The sequence below is a fragment of the Galeopterus variegatus genome, unplaced genomic scaffold (genome assembly GCF_000696425.1).
Source record: "Galeopterus variegatus unplaced genomic scaffold, G_variegatus-3.0.2 Scaffold2727, whole genome shotgun sequence".
NCBI lineage: Eukaryota > Metazoa > Chordata > Mammalia > Dermoptera > Cynocephalidae > Galeopterus > Galeopterus variegatus.
In genome coordinates this window covers 141,669-160,207 of record NW_007728838.1, presented here as the reverse complement: position 1 = coordinate 160,207, position 18,539 = coordinate 141,669, and the positions used below count along the sequence as shown (strand labels likewise).

Sequence of the window (18,539 nt, the reverse complement as noted above, 5' to 3'; positions counted from 1 at the left end):
GTCCTGTATACTTTTCTTCATTTCATCATGATGTCTAGCTGAGTTTTCTTGTATCTCATTCAGTTTCCTTAGAATTATCACTCGAAATTCCTTGTCAGTCATTTCAAGGGCTTCTTCTTCTATGGGATCTAGAGCTTGAGAGTTATTATCCTTTGGTGGTGTACATTCTTGATTTTTCTTATTTCTGGTTTCTTTTCTTTGATGTTTATTCATTGTGGCAGGGGGTTTCACAGTCCACAGGTTTGACAGTATTGTCTGACTAAGATGTTGCTTTGGTTGCCAATTTGGTATGGCTACCTCAGTGACTGCTCAGTTGGCCACTAGTGCCTTTCGTATGTGGTTGCCTCGGGCCTTGGGCCTCTCCGGGGAGCCACCTCTCTGGTCAGCTTGGACTCTGCTGGGCTGCTGGATCATGCGGCGGTACCATAGGGTGTGTGGTCTCTGCTGAGCTTCCACTTCTTATGCTGGACTTCTCCCTGTTCCGTGCTCTCTGGCCCGGGCTGCTGGGATGTGCCGAGGCACCACAGAGCATGTGGTCTCTGCAGAGCTTCCCCTTCCCCTGCAGGATTTCTCCCTGCTCTGTGCGTGTTAGGCCGGGCTTGGGATGGAGCCAGGTGGCGGCGGTGAAGCCTATCTGCTGCTGAATCGCATCGCGGTGGCCCCCCCACAGGGTGTGTGGACTCTACGGAGCTTCTATCTCCCTTGCTGGACGACTCTGTGCTCCGTACACATTGGGCCGGGCTGCTGGATCGTGCAGCAGCAGTGTGGTCCCTGTGGAGTTCCCGCCTCCCCTGCCAGACGTCTCCCTGCTCCGAGCGCACTAGGCCAGGCTGGGAATGGAGCCGGGTGCCTGCGGGGAAGCCTACCTGCTGAATCATGCAGTGGCGGCCCCACAGGGTGTGTGGTTTCTGCAGAGCCTCCGCCTCCCCTGCCGGATGTCTCCCCACTCTGTGTGCACTGGGCTGGGCTGGGAATTGAGCCGGGTGGCGGCGGTGAAGCCTATCTGCCGGATCGTGCGATCGCGGCCCCGCAGGGCATGTGGTCTCTGCAGAGCTTCTGCCTCCCCAGGTGGACGTCTCCCCGTTCCATATGCACTTGATGTTATGTTTTTGTAGTTTAAATCGGTTGATTTGTGGGAGAGAGTGACGGTAGGGACCGTCTATTCTGCCATCTTGACCGGAAATCCCTTAACAAATTCTCATGCATATTATAGTCATTGTTGCATAATGTGGACATCTTTAGATACCTTTCAGAGGAGTTGCAATAATTGTAAGAGTATAAGGCAATGATTATAATGCAAAGATTATAATGCAGTGGTCCAATCAAGAGTGTGCATCAGAATCAGCTGGAGTGTGGTCTTAAAATACTCATGCTCTGGGCCCCACCCCAAATTTATTGAATCAGAATCTTCAGGAGATAGATGCTGACATGTGCATTTTGATTCCGCTGTGCATACCACTTGTAAAAACCACTAGATATTGGTGAGAGAGCAGGGAACAAGGCTGCTTCACACAGTGTTGGTATGGGTGTAAACTGATATCATACAGCATATAGAACAGTTTCGCAGTATCTACCAAAATTTCAAATCTGTCCTATAAATAGTTTCAAGAATGTTTTCTGTAGACCTGTTTATAATATTAAACAATTGTGAGCATCTAATTGGTTATCAGTACATAAATGGTTATATACATTATGACAGATACCACTGTTTACTATACAACCATTTAAAGAATGAATATGTATGAAAATTATCTATACATGCTTATGTAGAAATATATCTAGGATATACTGGTAAATAAGTCACAGAATGAGCCGTATTTTAAAGAGAATTAGAAGATAATACAAATCTTTCCATTAACTTTTTGAGGTATCCTCATATGTAGAGAAAGATGTAGAATGACCACCGAAGTGTTTATGGTGGTTGTCTGTGGCATAGAAGGGTGGGAACCATGGGTGCTGGGGAGGGACAGGCTTTTTACTTTTGCATTTAAAATCCTGCAATGAGATTTTATTATTTTGTAATAACAAAGAACTATTGGCAAAATATGAATCATTTTAAAGGAAGCTTGTGTGGAAACTAATTTATATGTGTCAGGACACTGCTTAGCAGTTTTAGCTTGAGACTTTTATAACTTGGGCAACAAAATGTCAAAACTATTTTGCCTGTTTGCAAACAGGATAAAATTTGTTATGAAAGTAATCAAGAATTTCAAACAGATAAGCATTTAAGATAAAAAGTATTTGCCCTGTGTCAGAATTATATTGGCTGTCTGTTTTAGAAATATTTAATGTCTATGCATATATGGATATTAAAGTTGGGTTTGAAACATTTTAGTTTAATTCTTTTTCGGTTGATTAGCCTCTAGCCTATGAGGATATTAATGCCGTTTAATCCCCTCTTTTATAATTTTAGGCCCGATGAGAGAAAGGGAAAGTTAAGGATGCTGGAGCAGAACAATGGATTTCTCTTTCTCTTTCATGCAAGGGATCATGGGAAACACAATTCAGCAACCACCTCAACTCATTGACTCCGCCAACATTCGTCAGGAGGATGCCTTTGATAACAACAGTGACATTGCTGAAGATGGTGGCCAGACACCATATGAAGCTACCTTGCAGCAAGGCTTTCAGTACCCGCCTACAACAGAAGATCTTCCTCCACTCACAAATGGCTTTCCACCATCAGTCAGCATGTATGAAACTCAGACCAAATACCAGTCATATAATCAGTATCCCAATGGATCAGCCAATGGCTTTGGTGCAGTTAGAAACTTTAGTCCCACTGACTATTACCATTCAGAAATTCCAAACACAAGACCACATGAAATTCTGGAAAAACCTTCCCCTCCACAGCCACCACCTCCTCCTTCGGTACCACAAACTGTGATTCCAAAGAAGACTGGCTCACCTGAAATTAAACTAAAAATAACCAAAACTATCCAGAATGGCAGGGAATTGTTTGAGTCTTCCCTTTGTGGAGACCTTTTAAATGAAGTACAGGCAAGTGAGCACACAAAGTCAAAGCATGAAAGCAGAAAAGAAAAGAGGAAAAAAAGCAGCAAGCATGACTCATCTAGATCTGAAGAGCGCAAGTCACACAAAATCCCCAAATTGGAACCAGAGGAACAAAATGTAAGTTGAAACATCTTTTTGAAAAAATGTTGTAATCTTTCACATTTACTGGAAGTTCAAGAGATCTTTTTCAGTTTTTATCTTTTCAACTGTGAATATTTCAAATAACTTCTAATCACTAGCAAGGTGCTTAGAATATTATAATAGGTGCTGAGTAAATATTTGTTGAAGAAATGAATGGACATTATTAGAGTGAAGAAATATTTTAAAAATATGTGACACTAAGAATCTTGCTTCTCAAGTTTCTTTGTTCTAATAGTCTTGATTATTTTTATTTGCTTATAATAAATTCCTGGTTTTTGATGATGAAAAGAGATGGTTAATTATTGTTTTTTTTATTATTTTAGACCACCTTTTGCCAGTAGAGCTTAGGTTAACACTCATTACTAATGTGTTTGCTATAAAATAACCTAAGCAATAGAAGAACTCTTTTTATTAAAATCAGCATTATTATTCATATATATTGATTAGAACTTCACATGGAGGTGTTTTTGTTTTTGTTTTGCTTTCTTTTTCTGCTGGGGTCCAGATGGAGTTTTTATAAATGTCATCCTTTACAGGTAACGAAAGATGCATGCTACTGAATTTTTTAATATCTGAGGTTTCAACGTGAATTTGCTTAGCAATAATGTAGTAATAATAGTAAATAGGTAACAAATCAATTCTAGCTTGAATGAAGAGTTCATGATATGAATTGCAGATGTTTCCTAGACATTGATTTGGGAAGAAACTAATATATATTTACTTTTGTGACAGTTATCTGCTTTTATATCTGGTATGCCTCAGTAAGTTAATTTGTTATCTTCTGTTCAAAGAACTATTTCTTACCAACTCATCTTTTTCTTGATAGCTGGGATCCATTACTTCATACAACTCAAATGTGATCTTTTTCTGGAGTAAAGGTCACAAAAATTGTAGACTCTCACAAGCCCCAGTGTGACATTTCAATGTTTTTTCTTATTTTTCTATAGTTTTCTTATTTATGCATTTAACAAACAGTGATTGAACACTATTTATGCATTTAACAAACATTGATTCAATACTATGAGCTAGGTAGGCACTATGCTAAGTATTGAAGGTATGGCAATGAATGAAGAGTAAAGATGCCTCCTCTCAGGGTGCCTTACATTCCAGTGAGGACAGCCAGAAAATACATACATACATGTGTACGTAAGGTTAGATGGTGTGAAATGCTATGGAGAAAAAAAAAACAACTGGGTAATGAGATAGAGTAATCAGTGACACTTTACCTATTCTGATGTCTTAGTTCTGCATCTGTAAAATGAAAGCTTTGGTACTAAATGATTTCTGGAATGCCTTTTAGTTTTTTTATGTCATTTATTAAATGCCTCCCACAGAACCTAGCTCATAGGGTAGCTTAGATCGGCTGTTAAGTAAATGAATAAATGGAAGGAGAGAAATTAGCTTTCTGCTAAGAAATTAGCATTTCTTACCTAAACCTGCAGTGAAACAATATGTGATGCACTGTGACCCTTGGGAATCACAAAAGTACATAAAACTGAATTTGGTTTTAGCTTATTAGTTCTTGTGAATTGTCTTGCTGGCTTGCCCTGCTTCTGCTATAGAGAATCTGACAAGTAGGAAAATAACCCATTTTACTTACTAAGCTAGATTTCTTATCTTTATTGATAAAGTCAGTTAAAAAATTATCTCAAAAATAGGAAAAAGGCTGGAAGCAGGATAAAACAGCCTGTTTATGTTTTGTATTTACTTTCTGCTTTATTAGAATTTAGGGAAAAATTCAGTGCAGTGATGTTTCTAGTAGTCACTTTGCAATGAGATTCTAAAACCAATTCTGTTTTTGTTGGATATCTGCTATGCCTGGCTCTGTATATCGCTTAAACCTTTAGTTAAATGTTATGTAAGGGCCGGCCCGGTGGCGCACTGGAGAGTAACGCTTGGGAACGCAGCGGCGCTCCCGCCGAGGGCTCGGATCCCATGTGGAGACTGGTTCCCGCTCACTGGCTGAGCACGGTGCAGGCGCAACACTGAGGGTTGCGATCCCATTGCAGGTCCCCGGTACAGGTGCGACACCGAGGGTTGCGATCCCGTTATCGGTCAGTAAAAAAAAAAGACAAAAAAGGAAAAAAATAAAAAAAATAAATGTTATGTAAAAGGATTAGAATATTTTGATATAATTTAAGAGTTTTAGTTTATTTTCTTTTTTTAGTGAATGATGCTGAGCATTATTTAATGCAGTCATCTGCCACATAACAATGTTTTGGTCAATGACAGACCACATATAATAAGGTGGCCTGATAAGATTATAATGAACTGAACAGTTCCTATCACTTAGTGACATTGTAGCTGTCCTAACTCCTAACGTCATAGCGCAGTGGTTACTCTTGTAGGAGCAGTAGGCAATACCATATAGCCTAGGGGTGTAGTAGGCTACAACATCTAGGTTTGTGAAAGTATACTCTATGATATTCACACAAAGACAAAATTGCCTAATGACACATTTCACAGAACACATTCCTGTTTTTAAGTGACACATGACTGTATTTGATTATATAGGATCTTAACAATATCTTGAAGTAAAATAAAGAAACATCAGTTTTTGACCAAAGGTATAAATGTAGAAAGTGGCATTGATTGCACTGAACATTACTAAGATGATTGACTGAAAGGTGACTTTTAGGGAGAAATCCAGGTTTTTTCTTGTCTTCTTTTTCTTTCTCTCTCCCCTCTTCTCCTCTACTCTTTCCCCTCCTCCACCTCTTCCCCTTCCCTCCCTTCTGCCTTTCTCTCCCTCCGTCCTCTTTCTTACTTTCCTCCTGTGAAATAAAGTGAAGAGCTAAGTTCTTATTAGTTGAATTTTGATTAATTGAAATTTTATCACACACGGGGGCAATTGTAAGCTTAAGAAATAGGTGCCTAAAAGTTGTACTCCGTTCTGACAACGGAACTTTAAAGCTAGAGCTCCTGGCTCTTGCTTATTGTTAGTATCACGCTTTTGCCAAGCCAAGCAGGTGACTAGCGATGTGCACAGTAATGTTTTGTGAACTTGTACGTTTTAAAATTAGATTTCCTTAACTTGAACAACATCTGCACTGTTTCCTTCAGTACAGTTGTTTTAAGTGTTTTAATTTTTGACACTGTACCTCCTGGTTGTCCATAGGGTTCCCAGCCCTTGGTGTTTAATGTTGTAGAGGTCTTAGAAGTGAAAGGGAACCTAAAGAAGGGTCTGCTGACTCCTCTGGACAACTCCCCTCCCCGAGATGCCTCAGGGAAGCATAATGAAAACTAAATGCTTAGGGGAAAAGTCTGAAATAATTGTCCTTGAGCTGGATTTGCTTTTTATTGATTTTTTCTCATTTTTGTTGTTTTTTGTTCTTTAAAAACCCACTCATAGGTTCTTTTTTGAGCAAAGAAAATTTCTTCTGAAATAATACACTTTTAAGATTTTCTCCTGCTACTTTCAGTACTTGTGCAAGTATTTCCTCCCAATTCTGAGCTGTTTGGCCTTCTAAAGAGTGGCTGTTATTTGGAACAACCCAAGCATATCTTCTCAACAGTGAAAATGAGTCCAAACATCTAGGCAGCAGGAGACCTGAGATCACTACTGAAATTGTATATTTTTAAAATGTGCTTTAGCTGTTTTTCCTCCCACCAAATTAGAAGCATGTGGAAATGTTTCTGCGTTTCTTCCTCCTTGGCAGGTGTAATGCCTCAGGCATGTGAGTGTAGGCCCTATTCAAACATTCATTGGTCCTCCATCAGCTCTTCAGTGGGCTTATCCCCTAAGGCCAGTCTCATTAACTCATAATTTGCCATTTCCACTTAGGAAAAGCTGAGTGGCTGGATCAGTCCCATTAACAGTAAATTAGAAGTTTGGTTCTCTAGCCTCAGAATATTAGGCCTTAAAATTCTTAGAAACTGTTCACATGCAATATGTTTTTTTGTGCACATTTTTTGTTTCTTAAGATTATGAACTTAAGCAGTTATTTAAATAGTAAAAGAAAAATGCACAATTTATTGCCTTTAAATTTTTCTTTCCAACTTTCATGTTGGCGTTAGTGTTTTGTTCTTTTAGAGAATATGATTTTGCTTAATGTTTTTGAAATTCATTTAGGTAATATTAAAGGTTTTAAATTCTGCCAGATTTGATGCATACTGTTAATCTTTATGAATCTCTTGGGTTTTAATAAAAGTACTAGACCAAATTTTTTTTAAGAAATATTTAGGATACTATAATTTATTTTAGCTGATCTCAGCATAATTTTTTCCTTTAAGAAACTTACTGTGATTCCTTCCTGAAAAATAAATTTTTCCATGTGGAATCAACTAAAAATGTTAAAAAGTGGTATATACCCATAAAATTGTTTAAAATTAGGATGAATTGAACTAATGATAAGGAAAGCCAACATTGTCATTGTTTTCTATGATGCTTTTTCTTCCTAACAAAGCAACCAGTTACCAAAAAAGGTGTCTTCTATTTAATGCTAATGTTTTCAGCTTGCCTCTATCCTTTGAACAGCTGAAGGAAAATGGATTTTATACCCAAACTGTTTCATCTTTTGGCATTTTCTTTTTTTTTTTTTTCTTGGCATTTTCTGATTCTCTATTTTTCTTGACTCTAAACGTTTGGTCTCCATTGGCCATTTCTTCTTAAAAAAAAAAAAAAAACTCCTCTTAATTGTTGTTTGTGATAGTAAGCTATCTCTTAGTTTATTCTCTTACCTTTCTTTTGAGCTCAAATCATAGATCTCTAAGTGCCTGCTAGATATGTCTGTTTTGCTCATGCACTAGCATATGTTATAATCTGTATTCTCTCTCTATCATTGCAGCATCCTTGACTTTTTTTCTCTCCTATTTGCATAGTCTTGAGAGCTTAGAATAAAACTTCTTGGGCTTCTTTCTCTCCCTTGCCACCTCTTTCCTTTTAAAATGACTGTATGAAAAATTTCAATTCTTTGAAAGTGATTTTGCCAATGTTTCAAACCATCCTGAAGGAAACACCAACAATCTGGAACAAACTGAAAAATTAATAAAGGTAAGACATTTGAATAATAAGAAGGTTTGAAAGGAAATCCTGTCTTTAATCCAGAAAGGGGAAAATGTGAATGGGTTTTAGATCCATTCTTACAATAGCAGGCTTCTGTTGTATGGAAAAGAGTAGTGTCTCCATATCCATCTGCCATTGTGAAGACTGAGTGTGCTCTGGATGATGACTCACTTTCTGTGCCTCTTCCAGTAGCTCGATTGGAATGAGAAGCTAAGGTAAAGGTTTAAGTTGTACCTGTAGATCAAACTAAAGCTACCACAGAAACCTGTACAAATGTGGACAGTATTTCTAAACTGCTTTATTATTGCACCAGTGATTAGAAGAAAATTTTTCATTTGAACATATATTTTTCTTTCCTTACTCAATGACTGTGTCTTGCTAGATGTTATGGTACCACCACAGAAGCATCTGACAGAGTTCATTTTGTGCCTGTCCGCAAGTTGCCACTTACTTCTTTTCACCTGGATTATTGCAGTAACCTCCTAATGAAACATTCTGCTTCCCTTCTTGCTCCCTTACAAAATATCCCCCACGTAAGAGCCAACATGATTTTTTAAAAACATAAATTGATATGTGTTACTTCTCTTCCTAAACCTCTTCAGTGGCTTTTCATTGCACTTAAAATAATATGCGAACACTTCACTACAGATACAAGGCCCTCATAATTTAGCCTGTCTCTCCACTTTCCACTCTCATCTTGTAACCTCTCTCTTCCTTGGGCAGTTCAGTCAGTTATGCCCTTGAAGTTTCTACCTTCTGAAACCTCAGGTACCACACACATGCTATTCCTTCTTCCTGGAATATTGTTTCCTCCACTTTTTACTAAGCTAATTCCTCTTCCTTTCATATTATAAATTTACTTTCTTAGAGAGGCCTTTTCTGACCTTCATATCTTCTCACTCACACACACACACACACACGTGCGTGCACACATGCACACCATTGTAAGTGGATGTTTGTGTTTCTATTTGGTTAATGTCTATCTTTCCTACCCAACTGTAAGCTCTGTGAGGTTAGGGATCACGTCTGTTTGTTTCATCATTATGTACCCAACTTCTAGAACTGCACCTGGAAAGTCATAGGTACTATTGTTTTCATAAGGAAAATAATTTTATTAATTTTTTTTTTTTTTTTTTGGGCCGGCCCGGGGGCGCACTGGAGAGTGCGCCGCTTGAGAGTGCGGCGGCGCTCCCGCCGAGGGTTCGGATCTCATGTGGAGACCGGTTCCCGCTCACTGGCTGAGTGTGGTGCGGGCGCAGCACCGAGGGTTGCGATCCCATTGCCGGTCCCCAGTACGGGCGCGACACTGAGGGTTGCGATCCCGTTACCGGTCAGTAAAAAAGACAAAAAGGAAAAAATATATATATATATATATTATTTTTTTACATTCTAGGATATTGTTGCAGAGCAGTTGGGAGAGAGGGGGAGAAGAGAAAGGGGAAGGAAATGCGATGGAAGAAGGAGGAAGGAGGAGGGGCGGGATTGAGGCCTGTGGCATCCCCCTCATTCCTACAGCAGAGACCAGGGGGCTTCCTATGGTGGCTTGGTCATTCGTCATTGCTGGGTTGGGAGCAGATGTCAGCGGGGTGTGGTAAAAGCCCTCTCCACCCCCGCCCCCCAGCTCAGGAACCCAGGGACCTCTTGCTGTGGCTTGGTGGTCATGGCTGGGCCGGTTGCATGTGTCAGGGGGGTGTGACTGAGGCCCTTAGCCCCCCACCACCCTGGCTCAGGAGAGCCCAGGGCGCTTCCTGCAGCAGCTTGGTGGTGGTTGCTGGGCTGGCTGCAGGTATCAGGGGGGCATGGCCAAGGCCCGAGGTCCCCCACCACCCTGGCTCTGGAGAGTCTGGGGTGCTTCCTGTGGTGTCTCATTGGTTGTTGCTGGGGTGGTTGGGTGTGTTGGGGGTGTGTGGCCAAGGCCCTCATCCCCCACCCTCAGGACCGGTTGTGGGCGTTAGAGGGCATTGCTGAGGCCCCTGGCCCTCCCCACTTTCTGGCTTGGCAGCCCAGGTGACTTCTGGTCTTTCTAGGTGTTATAGGTATTCTTTGGTGAAATGAAACCTTTATTAGTTAATATCAAACTTTGTCTCTGGTTGCGGGTACTTTGTTTTTTCTTTCCGTTCTGTGTTGGGTTGTTTGCTGTTCCCACCACTTAAACTCTGCATTGGAACTAATTTGTTGTCCTTTGCTTACTTCTAAAATGGGGGGAACTTCCTGTGGGGACCAGTACTTGAGCTGTGTGGTTTAGCTAAATTGCTGCTTTTTTGCTGATTCCCTATGTAAGTCTTTTTGTGCAGCTTGGGTTTTAATGGTTGACTTTATAGGTACTTCCGGGTCTATTGAGATCCAGTGCACTTGCGTTGCATAGAAACTCTGGTCTGGGCCAGAATCTTTTCATCAAACTGCATCCCATGCACTTCTGTATTCCTGACCAGTCTCCTCTGAGTGGTCCTATGCCGATTGGGGGGCAGATCAGCTGTCCTTGCTGTGTCCCAGTGTTCTCCCAGTGGACCCATCTCCCCCACCGCCCGTGCTGCAAACACTTCCCTTGGGACAGGCCATGCGCAGGTCCCTTGCAATGACTCACTGGCCTCTGAGTGGCTCCTTTTTTTTCAGTTGTTGTGGCTCCTTGTTCCTGCGTGGGTCCACGGGAACCCTATTAGTGGTCTTGCTGGCCCCGGGGGCCACCGAGGCTCTCTTCTCTCCTGCCGTCTTCAAGCAACTTTATCCAAAGGGCAAGCCTGTGGCTTTTGCCAGTTCCTGCTCTGTGTGCTCAGCAGCTCCAGCCTGGAAGCAGCTGGGGCTCAAAATGGTCAGAGTGCTTTTTTCTTTCTCTCATCGTGGCTTCTCCCACCTTCATGCATGGGCCTCTCCTCCTCATCCCCTGAGCTCTGGAGGCCCCAGGTTGGCTGTTGTTGCTTTTTTATAGTTGTAAATTAGTTGATTTGTGGGAGAGAGTGGCGCTGGGGACTGTCTATTTCTCCATCTTGACTGCAAGGTCCATAGGCACTATTAAATGAATGAATGAATGATATTTGGGATTTGGTATATTAGCCTGGCTTACATAAAATATTTTCCTAACAGTTAGTAACCTTTATACTTTCTTTTATTTAATAAAACTGTGTTTTCATAGCATTGCCTTTAAAGGTCTTGAAATAATTGAATGAGAATTTTAATTAGCTTTTTATATTAACCATATTCTTTTATTGGAGTTAAGACTGAATTTAATGGATGTGTACCCTCTTTTTAAGCCATCTAAATTAAATTCTGTTCTTTGAGAAGTGAGAAATTTTAAAAATCTTTTAAATTCTTGAAATAATTTTCTTTTTACAGAAGATACAGGTAACACAAATATATGGAAGATCTTTTCCCTAATCTTACTCCCAAAGACAATTACTGTTATCAGTTTGGTTTACATTGTGCCAAATACTTTTAAGGTATATATAGACTACATTTAAGTAAAAAGTTGGACAATGTTGATAGACATACGGATTACTGACATTAAATAATACAGTAGATACTATCCCTTTGCTTAGATTTTCTCATTTTGTGTATTTCTGTAGGATAAGTTCCTAAAATGTAATAGCTAGATTGAAGAATATACATATTTTGAAATTTGGTAGATATTTCCAAATTGCCTCCCCAAAGGGTAGTAGAAATTAGTTTTTTAAATAATATACTGGGGGGGGGGTGTGTTATGATTTAAAAGTCATGTAATATTTTATTATAGACAATTTGACAAATATAGAAAAGCACCAAATAAACCAAAAAAACCCACTTATTTCATCACCTGGTAATAGCCTTTTATGTCCTTTTAGTCTTTTTTTCTGTGCACATGAAAAAAATTATTTTTCCAAGATTGGAATCACACTATTCAAACTGCTTTGCAAATTACTGTTTCAAATAACATTATAATTAATGTCATTTAAAAACATATTTATATTATTCTACTTAGTTATACTATAAATTTATTTAATTCTACGTTCTTGGACATCTAGGTTGTTTCTCATACTTTGCTCTTATAAATAGCACTGATATGCATATCATCATACTTATATATATATTTTTACAACTCTCAGTGCTTTTTCACTGCACCTTCTTAGAAGTGGATTTGCTGGGTTAGAGTCTGAGAATTTAAGGCTTTTCATACATATTGCCAAATTGCTCTCCAGAAAAGTTTCAAGTTACATCTTACTAATAACCTCAGAATTCCCATTTTTCTGCAATCTAATAGGTTTTAAAAAAATTAGTTTAATTAGAAATTAAGTTTTAAAAGTAATCGAATGAGAAACAGGAGCTATAGCTATGGTATGGTATGGAAAATGAATGTTATGACATAGCTTCATGTACTGAATAAGTTATATTCTTACTCCTTACCTTGTTCAGTTAATAAGTTTATTCTCTTAGCTATTTAGTTTTCTTTGATTCTTTTTCTGTATGTCACTGTTCTTTGGTTTACTGCCATTTTATTCTAATCACCTATACCTCTTTGCTTAGAGACCAAATGAGAGGGTTGACACTGTATCAGAAAAAACAAGAGAAGATCCAGTACTAAAAGAAGAAGCCCCAGTGAGTTGCTTTATTGAATACTGTTTAACTAAATATGGTGTAAGAAGGTGAAAGTGGACTGATTAAATTACAACACATTGTATTATTACAGTTCCGTACTTTATTCCAGAAATTATACTGAAATAAGTCTTGGAGCTGGTTTAAGAGGTAGATATTTTCAGTGAGTTTATTTTCCTTTTCAAAATTATGACCAGTTTTTTTTTACTGATCATGGGAATTGACAAGATGCCTTATCAGTAATTTGCCAACAGAAACCATCAATCCTGTTTTTGGTATTTGGGGTTGGACCTATATTTTTGTCTCCTGTCTTCTTCCCATTTTCTACTTAGAGATACTAGGTATCAGAGAAAAGAATAATTGAAGAAAAATTTTACATTGGTAACATTTTTAATGTTCTTTGTGCATAGTTCTATTTTTTAAGTTTCTCTTCTGATGGAGTTTTTTGACCTTTTCCTGTAGGTTCAGCCGATACTATCTTCTGTTCCAACAGCAGAAGTGTCCACTGGTGTTAAGTTCCAGGTTGGTGATCTTGTTTGGTCCAAGGTTGGAACCTATCCTTGGTGGCCTTGTATGGTTTCAAGTGATCCCCAGCTCGAGGTTCATACCAAAATTAACACAAGAGGTAAGAAAAGGCATAAATAGATACTAAGTAAAAGGTTAGAAATAAATAAAAGTGAACTTTTAATGTTATATGCAAATATAAGAATACACACATAATACATAATCTGACACAAAAATATACTTGTACATATCTATACCCATTTTTAATAACCAGTGAAATAATTATTGTCATCTTAACTGGCAGAAAGCCTTTATAACTGGTGTAGTCCTTGTTTTCCCTTATATCACCCTGCATGTGTTTATGATTTCTTTCATACTTCTGTTTTTAAAGAACTTAATCTGACCAACCGTTCACATTTTCTAAAGAAAGCATGTAGATAAGTGATAAGATGTCTTCTGTGAGCTTAATAAGCATTTGGGCCAAGCCTTCTTTGAACATTTTTATTTCATCGTTGACGTTTATGAGTAGTAATTGTTTACCCAGACAAGTGCTTCTTATCTTGGTAAGTTTTGCAGGATACTTTTTTTCTCCTGTACTCTATTATTGAATCTATAAATTTACTGGGGCACCCTTATAAATTTCATATGAAATGGAAGTATAGCTGTGTAACATAGAATCCAATCGTAGGAATGATAAAAATTAAGAAAAAATGTATTCTAAGTTTTCTCTACTTTTTTGGGAGGTTTGACTAAAACATTATGTGGATTAAATTCCTGATTCTAGCATTTGGAATGGACTTGCTTAGTATCCAAAGGAAGGTTTGAGATTGAAACTTATTTCTGGGTATTTACTTTGTGAACTAACTCTTATCCTGTTTCTCATTGTCTCTGACAACTTTGCACCTCTTTCTTTTTCTTCCTCCTTAAATTCTCTGTTTTGGTTCTTGGTCACTATTATGAGGAGAAAAAATGTTTACTTAAGTCTGGTGAGTCAGATTTGTGGCAGGATCAGTCATTTTTTATAGCCAGGAATCTGCCCTGGTATAGTAGGCAGTTCAGCTTAACTGTTTTTCATCTTGTCAATATTAGTGCTGGTTAAAGGTTGGGAGAGTGGAAGCATTAAGGGGGTAGAAATGAAAAAAACCAACATTGTTGAATGTCTACTTTTGTGAAGGTACTGTGTTAAGCAATTCTCTTATACATTTTCTTATGCTATCGTCATAGCAGCAACACTATGAAGTAGATACTTTTGTTACCCTATGTTTCAGATAAGAGTTTAAAGTCTTAAAGAAATCTTATTTCATAACCTCTCCTCTTAAACACCACTTCGTAGTAGAGGGAAAGCCATTGAATTCACCCAGTCATAATTTACAGAAGTTGGGGGGAGGCAGTCCTAGTTCCTTCATTTATATGAGAAGGGTGTTGGCCTCATAGTCTCTGAAGTACCTTGCAGGTCTCATCTATGGTTCTGTGAGTGGGAAAAGAAAAGGACAAGGATTTTCCACAAAGGCCCTGCCTTCTTAAATAAAACAATTCATGTCCATATGTGGGCCTCCAGAGCTCTCTAAGAAATTGCATCATGTGATAGTTGTGGCTCTTCAGTTATCTCCCCTTAGGAAAGCATCCTTTTGAAATTATATAAAGAGTTTCACATTTAATTACTTTGTGAAAACCTGCTAATTTCAGCTTTTTTATGCGATACAAATGAAAGCACAATTTATGCCTCCTCTATTTCAAAGGAAGCATTTAAATTTAGTTTTATTAATTAACCATATCTGGTTGCGTACCCCCTAGGTACTCCTTCTATTTTAGTGCTGGAAATCCTGGTTTTGTTTGTATTACTACCAGAAATCTGAGAATTTAGGTTAAAAAAATAATGCATATTTTGATAAAACTACTGCAGTAGTTCTTAAAAAATGATACTTTATTGAGATATAATTCACATGCCATAAAATTCTAGTACCTTCACAGAGCAATCTTCATCACAATCTAATTTTAGAACATTTTCACCTCCTCCTAAAGGAAATACTATATCCATTAGCAGTCACTCCTCATTCCCATTCCTAGCCATAAGCAGCCAGTAACTACTTTCTGTCCCTATAGATTTACCTACGTGACTTCTTTCACTTACCATAATGTTTTTGAAGGTCATCTATGTTTTAGCATGTATCAGTATTTTATTTCTTTTTATTATCAAATAATATCCCATTGTATTGCTGTGTAGTATAGTTTTTCTGAAAACCGAAAGACACAGCATGAAAATTTTGTTGATTACGTTTCATACATCACTCCTATGAAGCATTTTGTATTGCTTATTGTCTAAGCTATATACCTTGATCATATATAGTAATCATTGGTTTCCATATTGTTATTAGTTAGTACTGTTCTTAGTCAGATTCTTAGCATTGGAAAATGTATTTAACGGTTTTTCACACATAACAATGTAATAATTCTTTGTAAGAGCATGTTGAAAGATATTTGGATCATATTTACATTTTAAGTTGTATTTTATTGTTTAGGTCTCATTTTAAGCTTTTAGAAGTTAAAAATTAAATGCTTTTTCTGCTTATAAAAATATTGCATGTTCATTGGGAAACATAAAATTTTACAAAAATATATATGGTAGAAAAGGAAAGGTGTCCATAGTCTCTCCCTCCAGATAAGTAACTACTATTAAAAGTTTGGGGGTAACCTTTTTTCTCTGTGTTTATTGTAATTAATAAATATGTAAATAAAGATTTTTACTGAGAGTTTTAAATGATATCACATGATACCTGTTTTTTCTTTTAATCCTAGCAGTACTTTAAGTTTAGAGCTAGTTTTATCTTTGCGTTACTTTTCTTATATAAAGATATTTCCTATAACATTTTTCTTTTGAAAATTTAGTTTATTCAGAGACAGATGTGCTTGTTTCCTGATTTTTTTAGGTCTTCAGGTGTTTTTTTTTTTTTTTGTCTTTTGTCTTTTTCCGTGTCCGGCAACGGATCGCAACCCTCAGTGTCGCCCCCGTACCGGACCGGGACCGGCTACGGGATTGCAACCCTCGGTGTTGCTCCCGCACCTCGCTCAGTCAGTGAGCGGGAACCGGTCTGTATGTGGGATCCGAACCCTCGGGCGGGAGCGCCGCCATGCTTCCCAAGCGGCGCACTATCCAGTGCGCCACCGGGCCGGCCCAGGTCTTCAGGTTTTTATTTCACTATTATTTTATAGTTTTCCAGTCAGAGGAAACAAAGTTCTAACATATAGGCAGATTGTTTGACTTGTTTCCTCCCTAGTAAATGATTTAATGGAGCAAGAAGTTGAAAATACAGATTAAAATGAGATTTTGTTACCTGTAAGTTTCAGTTTTCATGTTTTTAACTGTAATTTAAAGTCCTTTGGGATTATTTGTTTGCCTCTGAAGAAATAATTCTGACTTTGGGACACTGATTATGACCTATGTTCTTTTTGTCCTACTACTTGTACCTGCTATCCCATCTTCCAAGCTCATCCATTATTTTAGGTTATATTTCTGTTTTTCTCCCTGAAAACCCTTGGATTTTTGATAAACCTTCTTTGATTAATTATAATTAGATTTGTGCTTGGCTTTTCCTTCTCAGATTAAATGAAGAAATCCAAGTTGTGCGTGTTTCTCTCTTCTCAGACTATTTTATATATAAAATTTTAATCTGGTTTCAAAATAATTCCGTAGATAATCTTTCATTAATGTCTAATAAAATTCAGAAATTTCAAATGTAATTTATAATTTATAGATTTCAGATAACTAAGTCAGTTCAATTTAGGCCTTTAGTCATACTAATCAGGATCCACTTGTTGCCTTTCTTTTCCTACCCACATTATCTTGGATTACCAGAGTAGACCAGTTCCTACATTTCTCTATTGAATCTGATATTTTGTCTGTAGAGCAGTGTTTTTCAAAACGTAAAAGATTAGTTTTTGTTTATTTTTTCTAAAAATGTCCAATCTGTTATGGACCAATACTTCTATAAAATACAGTAAAACTTAACTATTAGAATAAAAGCCCCCAGTACATAGTACAAGAACCCCAATCCTGTGTCTAAATGTCATGACAATGACAAATTATTATTGTAGTTTCTAAATGCTCACTCTCAACTTCTGGATTTATTTTGTCACAGACTGGCTTGTTCATCAAATCATACTTTCAGAGTAGCACTGCTGTCAGCAGCAGTTCTCAAATATTTTGGTCCCAGGACCCCATTAACTCTTAAAATTTTGAGGATTCCATAAAGCTTTTGTTTATGTGAGTTATATCTATTATTATTTATTTGAACTTAGGAATTAAAGCTGAAAAATTTTTTAATATTTTCTAATTTATTTTAAAATATCCCATTATATGCTATTATTATGTTTTTATGAAAAATAACTACTTTCTCAAAAAATTAATGAGAAGATGGTATTGTTTTACATTTTACAAATCTCTTTAAAGTCCGGCTTAAATGAAGATATTTGACCAGTTAACCCAGTTGGTTAGAATGTGGTGCTATTCTGGGGTCGGGACTCCCTCTTCAGCAAAGGGTGCTGGGATAACTGGATATCCATTTGCAGGAGATTGAAACTAGACCCATACCTCTCACCATATACTAAAATCAACTCAAAATGGATCAAGGATTTAAATATACACCCCGAAACAATAAAACTTATTAAAGAAAACATAGGAGAAACCCTTCAGCAAATAGGGCTGGGCACAGACTTCATGAATATGACCCCAAAAGCACAGGCAACCAAAGGAAAAATAAACAAATGGGACTATATCAAACTAAAAAGCTTCTGCACAGCAAAAGAAACAATTAACAGAGCTAAAAGACAACCAACAGAGTGGGAGAAAATATTTGCAAAATACACATCCAACAAAGGACTAATATCCAGAATATATAAAGAACTCAAACAACTTTACAAGAAAAAAACAAGCAACCCAATCAAAAAATGGGCAAAAGAACTAAGTAAGCATTTCTCTAAAGAAGATATGCAAATGGCCAACAGTCATATGAAAAAATGCTCAACATCACTCAGCATCCAGGAAATGCAAATCAAAACCACACTGAGATACCATCTCACCCCAGTTAGGATGGCAAAAATCCAAAAGACACCGAAAGATAAATGCTGGCGTGGCTGCGGAGAAAAAGGAACTCTCTTACACTGTTGGTGGGAATGCACAATGGTGCAACCCCTATGGAAAATGGTTTGGAGGTTCCTCAAACAGCTGAAGATAGACCTACCATACGACCCAGCTATCCCACTCCTGGGAATATATCCAAAGGAATGGAAATCATCAAGTCGAAGGTACACCTGT

General features: G+C 37.8%; 1 protein-coding gene across 4 annotated transcripts in view; it reads left to right on the top strand.

Annotated features, from left to right (window-relative positions):
* Positions 1-18,539, top strand: part of WHSC1L1 (Wolf-Hirschhorn syndrome candidate 1-like 1) — a 101,568-nt gene that overhangs the window by 33,896 nt on the left and 49,133 nt on the right. For all 4 annotated transcript variants that reach the window (XM_008582812.1, XM_008582809.1, XM_008582810.1 and 1 more), the window contains exons 2-4: positions 2,414-3,132; positions 12,656-12,727; positions 13,187-13,349. In XM_008582812.1, coding sequence (XP_008581034.1) covers positions 2,458-3,132; positions 12,656-12,727; positions 13,187-13,349 — 910 coding nt within the window. In that variant the 5' untranslated portion in view covers positions 2,414-2,457. The remainder of the gene's footprint in view (positions 1-2,413; positions 3,133-12,655; positions 12,728-13,186; positions 13,350-18,539) is intronic.